Source organism: Trichechus manatus, unplaced genomic scaffold (assembly GCF_000243295.1).
Source record: "Trichechus manatus latirostris isolate Lorelei unplaced genomic scaffold, TriManLat1.0 scaffold00098, whole genome shotgun sequence".
NCBI lineage: Eukaryota > Metazoa > Chordata > Mammalia > Sirenia > Trichechidae > Trichechus > Trichechus manatus.
In genome coordinates this window covers 6,130,618-6,137,709 of record NW_004444034.1, presented here as the reverse complement: position 1 = coordinate 6,137,709, position 7,092 = coordinate 6,130,618, and the positions used below count along the sequence as shown (strand labels likewise).

At 38.3% G+C, this 7,092-nt stretch overlaps 1 protein-coding gene across 6 annotated transcripts in view; it reads right to left on the bottom strand.

Annotated features, from left to right (window-relative positions):
* Positions 1-7,092, bottom strand: part of TBC1D32 (TBC1 domain family member 32) — a 286,304-nt gene that overhangs the window by 212,978 nt on the left and 66,234 nt on the right. For all 6 annotated transcript variants that reach the window (XM_023737184.1, XM_023737181.1, XM_023737180.1 and 3 more), the window contains one exon: positions 136-297. In XM_023737184.1, coding sequence (XP_023592952.1) covers positions 136-245 — 110 coding nt within the window. In that variant the 5' untranslated portion in view covers positions 246-297. The remainder of the gene's footprint in view (positions 1-135; positions 298-7,092) is intronic.

The window sequence follows — 7,092 nt, the reverse complement described above, 5'->3', positions numbered from 1 at the left end:
TGTCATAAAACAACATGTGTACTACTTTTTCATGAGAAACTATTTGTTCTGTAAGCCTTCACCTGAAGTACAATAAAATATTTAAAAAATAATAATAAAGAACAATAAAAAAAAAATTATTTTGGGCATACTCACTCTTTAGATTCCTGAGTTCTTTTAGTAACATGCTGTACAACTGTGTCATAGCCAGAATCTTCACTCTGATTCTGATCAGATATGCATTTTTCCATTTCTTCTTCAATCATAGACCCCAAAGTGTTGCATACGTATTGTCTAAGGTATTTCACAAATTCATAGCTGAAACAAATATTTAAAAATAATTGCAGTCAATATGATAAATTCACTTATTAACCAGATCCACAAAAAAAAGTTAGCACAGAAAGGTCTGTGATATATTCAGATTTCTTACCTTAAACTAGGATTAAATTGATCATCACAAATCATCAAACAAAACTGGATTTTTGTTTTGTTTTTATCTGGAACATTTAAAAAAGATCATCCTTTAAAGATAACCCCACTGGGGGTAGGGGGTGGTATAAAGGTTCAGGACCAACCAGTTTTTAGTGGGTTGGAAGTCTTTTCACATTCCTTTTGTATGTATGTCCCTATCTTTAATGTACAATACTTAAGGGTAGGGAAAGTAGCTGTTAAAGACTTTCATAATTATTCAAGCTTATGAGGAAAACCAGACTAGAATAACAGTAATTATGAAAGAATAAATAGGAAAAGATTAAACTCCGATCATCAGAAGACTTTTTGTACACAGAAGTGGTAATTCTGACCTAAATTCCACCTAATCCGCTTTGGCCTGATTATATCTAAAGACAGAAGTGTCTCAGACGATTAGACACAGTGGACGTTTTTCTTCAAACTGTTGTTTGATGGTAACACTAAAATTAATTTTTCAAACCAAGATAATATAGCAAACATGAGAAGGCAAAAGTTCTGTAAAGTGGATAACTGATATAAACACTTACTGAAAATAAAGAGCAATAATTATAATTTATATCATGAGTTATAAAGGTTAAACTTTTTGTGGTCTCCCTAATGACAAAGATAAATCAGGAGGGGCTACTTTTATAACTCACTTCTAGTCAAATACATCACTGTATAAGAGCCTCATAAGTATACATTACAGGAGATACGGATGCCCTGAATTATTTAACTTCCTACAATTATAGGTCCATCATGGACCCCAGCATATAGTCTGCAGTCCAACATTGACTGAATGTTCTCCAAGTGAGAGCCACCTCAGGCACATAGCCAAAGGATTTCTTCTTCAATTTTAACTACTTTTGATTGAGATTTCCTTCTCTGCCTGTTTCTCCTTACCTCTAAAAACATCACTGCTTTCTGGAATCCCCATGGCTGCCTCAGTACTATAGTGGTAGACCTATCATAGAGAGTGCAGGCCTCAAAAGTCAAAGAGATACTTGACATGAAGCCATGTGGTATCACAGAAAACTACAGGCTCACATTCAAAAGGCTGTATTCCAGCTCCAGCTTTACCAGTGCTAGCTGTGTGACCCTGGGCAAGTCTCAGTTTTCTAATCTGTAACTTGGAGATGATCATATCTACCTCATCTCATTATCTGGAAAAATTAAAGACTGCAGACAAGATACTTAACTTTGCAACCATAAACTACCAGATTAAAAGGAAGGAGTTTGGCAAATGCATTCTCCACCCCCATCACTTCAATTTCAGACTCAATACAAACAGTTGATTCCTTTAGCTCTGTCATCAGTCCAAACTTTTCTCCAGAACTCCAGTTCTGTATATTAACTGTCTGCTGGACAAGTCACTTTATGTTCCTCCACCATATCAAAGTCAACATAACCAAAACCAAATCTATCACCCTACCCATCCACTCGCAAACTACCTTCTCTCCTTATACATTTTTGTTAATGGCACCATCATCCAACCAGACACCTGTATAAAGTCTCAAAACAGCTTTAACTATAATCTTTTCCATTAAATCTCTTATCTAATTAGTTAGAAAGTGCTATAATTCTATAAACTCTTCTTCTACAACTCTTTCCCTCCCCACTGCCACCAGGTGAATGCTCACATCTTCCTAACAGTTAGCTAAACACTTTCAAGAACTCCTTCTATCATCCTATAAATTAGGGATTATCAAACTACAGCATGGATCAGAATCACTTGAAGGGATTGTTAAAACCTATACTGCTGGACCCCAGTCCCTGAGTTTCTGATTAAGGAGGTGTAGGGTAGGGCGCAATAATTTGCATTTCTAAAAAATTCCAGGTGATGTTGTTGTTGATGCTGATGTTGCTGGTCCCAGGACCATATTTCAAGAATCACTGATCTAGAAGGATTCTATATTCAGGTTGCTTTTAAATTATCTCAAGGCTCTTGGATCAACAGATTCCTGTTCAAAGAAGCAGTCTTGACCCAAAATCTTGGTGAATGAATGTATACTTGATTGCTTTACATTAAATTTTTTTAAATATGTAGATCTTATTTTTTTTTAATTAACTTTTTTTTAATTAACAGGCCAAGTATCAATCTCAATGACTTTGAATAAGCAGGTCCTGCAGTAGTTTCAGGAGTCACATAGAACTAGTTTTTAATTTCAATTCCCCCATTTACTAGCTGACGAAATTACATATTCTTTCTGGGCTTCACTTTTTTTCACCTTTGAAATGGGGAAAGCTCTCTCTTGGAAAGCATTAGAAGGATTCTAGATATATGCCTTGCATCAAGCACAGGGCTCAGCATAAATTTAATAATAAATAAGTGCCAGCCACCAGGCTAGGCGCAAGGACAAGAAGGCAGGAGGGACAGGAAAGCTGGTAATGGGGAACCCAAGGTTGAGAAGGGGAGAGTGTTGACATGTCGTGGAGTTGGCAACCAATGTTACAAAACAATATGTGTATTAATTGTTTAATGGGAATCTAGTTTGCTCTGTAAAACTTCATCTAAAGTACAATAAAAATGTTAGCTATTACTGCTATCATTATTATTAAATTTAAGACACATTTTGTCATTGGCATTTAGCCTTTTTAGGCCCCAATTTGCCCTACCAGACTTATGTCCCATTATTACCCAAACATACCCAACACTCCTAATGTTTTATTTTCCTAAAGCCTTTGATGATGCTATTTCATCTATTTAGAATGCTTTCCCATCTCCTCTCCTTCAGTAGGCTCATCTCTACAATCTAAAATGCTACCTCTTTGATAAAGCTTTTCCTAGTTTCCCAAACCTAATACTCTCTTTCTCTCCCCAAACCCAACAGTACATTGCCTCCCTAAAAATGTGCTATGAGAAGCCATATGATCTCCTCTAAACCCAGATTTTTATATCCTTGAGAACAAGATAGGCTGGCTTGTCTGTCATGAGTAATACCTTATATATCCTCCATTGCCATTAAGTCGATTCTGCTTCTTAGCATACCTAAAGGACAGAGTAGAACTGCCCCACAAGGTTTCCAAGAGCGTAAATCTTTACAGAAGCAGACTGCCATATCTTTCTTCTGCAGAGCCACTGGGTGGGTTCACACTGCCAACCTTTCAGTTAGAGCTGAGTGTTTAACCACTGTGCCACCAGGGCTCCTTCCTTATACATAGTAGACATTTTATAAATACTTGTTGGACTGAAATACAGCTTTGGGAAAAGGTTTATCTCTTCACTTCCTATGTCAGTGACTGTCAGTTTGAACTTGCTTATCCCTTCCAATTATTTGTCTTAGTGATTAGTTCTTTCTTTAATGTCTATTAAAAATTTCAGGTAGTATTATACTATAATTACCCCTCTATACTTCCCTAACCACGATACATGATCTCTTATTCTTCCTCCATTACCCTCTCTAAGGAAAAAAAAAGCTGGGGGCGGGGGGCGGGGAGGAGGAAGAAAAATAGAAACGGTAAAGCAAAAAGAATACTCCTGCCAACTACCCACCACATTTCTGGCAGTAACAGCATTATCTTTCAGGACTCCCAGACTTGACACCATGGGGTACTCTTTAACCTCTCTGTCATGGACTGAATTGTGTCTCCCAAAATATTTGTCAAGTTGGCTATGCCATGATTCCCAGTATTGTGTGATTGTCCACCATTGTGTCATCTGATGTGATTTTCCTATATGTCGTAAATCCCACCTCTATGATGTTAATGAAGTGAGATTAGTGGCAGTTATGTTAATGAGGCAGGGCTCAATACAAGATTAGATTTTGTCTAAAAGCCAATCTCTTTTGAAATATAAAAAATATAAAAGGGAGAAGTGAGAAGAGAGATGGTGGGGGCGCTGGGTAGGGTGTGATGATCTCATACTACCAAGAAAGCAGCACCCAGGAGCAGAGTGTGTCCTTTGGACCTGGGATCCCTGCACCTGAGAAGCTCCTAGACCAAGGGAAGATTGATGACAAGGACCTTCCTCCAGAGCGTACAGAGAGAGAAAGCCTTCCCTTGAAGCTGGTGCCCTGAATTCAGACTTCTAGCCCACTAAACTGTGAGAGAATAAACTTCTCTTTGTTAAAGCCATCCACTTGCAGTATTTCTGTTATAGCAGCACTAGATAACCAAGACATTCTCCATCTCATGCATTCCACATCCACCCACTCCACTTTATCCATCTAGTCACCAACACTTATTAATGTTTCCTGTATGTTTTCCATTTCTATTATTCAGTGCAAAAGTGCATCATCTCCCGCAGAGATTACTGCAGCAGCCTTCTTGCTTGCTTCTCACTTTCTCTTCCCCCTCATATTTATTCTGAACATTGTAGTCATATTGATCTTTAAAAATCACTTATCTCATTATTTCACTCGAAGTTAAAGCCATTTTAATCACATAAGTACTTCCTACTATGTCATGTTCATAATGACTAATATTTATAAAAATGTATAAAATTATAAAAATTTATAACATGCTTAATAACTTTTATTTTAGAATATCCTTAGCAGGTTTAACTTAAATCAGTTCTGCTACAATTTATGTCCATTCCTTTCAAGTCTACTTTTAGCAGACTATTCTGTGTTAACATTTTCAGACTCAATACATTCTAACTGGGCTGGAAAGGCCGAGAATATAATATTATAGGAATAATACAGCTATGACAATGATGAACAACAAATGCAATTTCTACTGATTTCTACTTTAACTGAAGTTCATTAATATTCATTGTTCTAAGGAGTGAGCCATTGGATTTATTATAAAATTTTTCGAATAGTGAAGATATAATCTGTTTATAGACTTGACAGCAGCTAACAACAGCAACATAATTGTCATATTATACTCCTAGAAATCTATGAATCAAATTTGCTTTCAGGTTTAAGTACTAAATCTTAACAATGATCAGACTTGCAACCTTAAGCAAAACACCTAAAACCCATTGCCGTAGAGTCAATTTCGACTGATAGTAACCCTATAACCTTGCTAAATTTTAGTTTCTTGTTACATAATGGTAATGATAATCAGAATGTGGAAATGTTGCTTAGTACATATAGTATTTTCTTATACTTTGATACTTTTCTCACTAAATATACTACTACGTATATTTTACTAACTTTATTTATTACACTAAAAGTAATTTAAGGAGGGAAAAAAAATTTGGTATCAATGACACTATTACCAAATGAATACAAAACATATTTTTTTCAAAATATTCCTCAAAGACAGACATTAAAACCTAAGAGGGTGGTTGCTGCTACTAAGGAAAGGTATGTTCACCTCACCATATTGCAGAAGCAGCTCGGTGAAAATACATAGCGATGTTTGGAGTCATTCTGCTTTACTACTGATGAATATGAATATTTCCACATTTACATAGAAAAATTTTACCAAGTTGAGAAAAAGGACATTACCTTTTCCATTCTTTTTTCTCCAACTTTATTGCCTAAATTTTCCAAGAAAATTTGATGAATTTTTCTACAGTAAACTAATGATATGTTCAAAATATTTTATATCAAAATATATACAGATACAAAGATTATTATCACAACATAAAAACACTAAAAATGGAGAAACTTCCGGCAAAATGGCACTCTAGGCAGAAGCACCACGCCGTCCCTCCACAGCAAAGATCCGAAAAATTAAGCCGAACAGAGAAAACAACTATCGTGAAACCCTAAAACATCAAATGAAGAGATAAAGAACTCAGCCAACCACCAAATGGAGTGAGAAAACTGACAGGGAATGGAGAGCGAGGAGAGATTCATGCAGAGGTCCCCGCCAGCTAACGCAGCGTGGATCCGCTATCTTGGACTCCTATCGGAGACCAGCAAGCAGGGGGTACGAGAAAGCAGCTTCACGGAGCTTCCAGCAGGAGACAAAACAACAAGTAATTTGCAATATATGCTTTCCCATCCCCCACCCTTCTTCACCCCCACTCAGCCTCCTCTGCTTCACACAGTCACAATCTCTTGTCGGGGAAACACTGGCTGCTTGGATTCCACACACCCGGCTCTCTGAGTGACATTTGCTGGCTGCTGGTGTTGCTTTTTCTGCTTCTTTAGATTTCTTCCTTACCTCTCACCACCTCCCCCTCCTTTTGCTCAAATACCTGGCTCCGTGTGCCATCTTTGCTTCTTCCTAAGGGGCTACAGAGCTCTGGTAATTTGTGATATACGCTTTCCCACTCCCTAGCCTTCTTCACCCACACTCGGCCCCCTCTGCTTCCCGCGGACACAGTCTCTTGTCCAAGAAACACCGGATGCTTGGATTCCACCAGCCAGCGATAGCTAGCTCTCTGAGTACCATTTGTTGGCTGCTGGTGTTGCTTTTTTTTCTGCTTCTTGTGATTTCTTCCTTAGCTCTCACCACCTCCCCTCCTTTCGCTCAAATACCTGGCTCCGTGCGCCCTCTTTGCTTCTTCCTGGGGAGCTGTGGAGCTCCGTTCGAGTGTGGAGCTGCTTCTCAGTCTGGGCTGCCGCGCTGGTGGGATCCCGGGGCTTGTGTTTGTTTGTTTTGAGTTGTTTGTTTGTTTTCTTTTCCTTTTCTTGAGTTGGGAGCCCTTTCTGGCCAGGTGGTGCTGCGTGGCAAAGAGACTGCCCCCTTGGCTTCCACAGACGTGCAGAGGGATCCCTAAGGGCATTTCTTTTCTTGTTGGTTTTTTGGGGGGCGTTTCTTGTT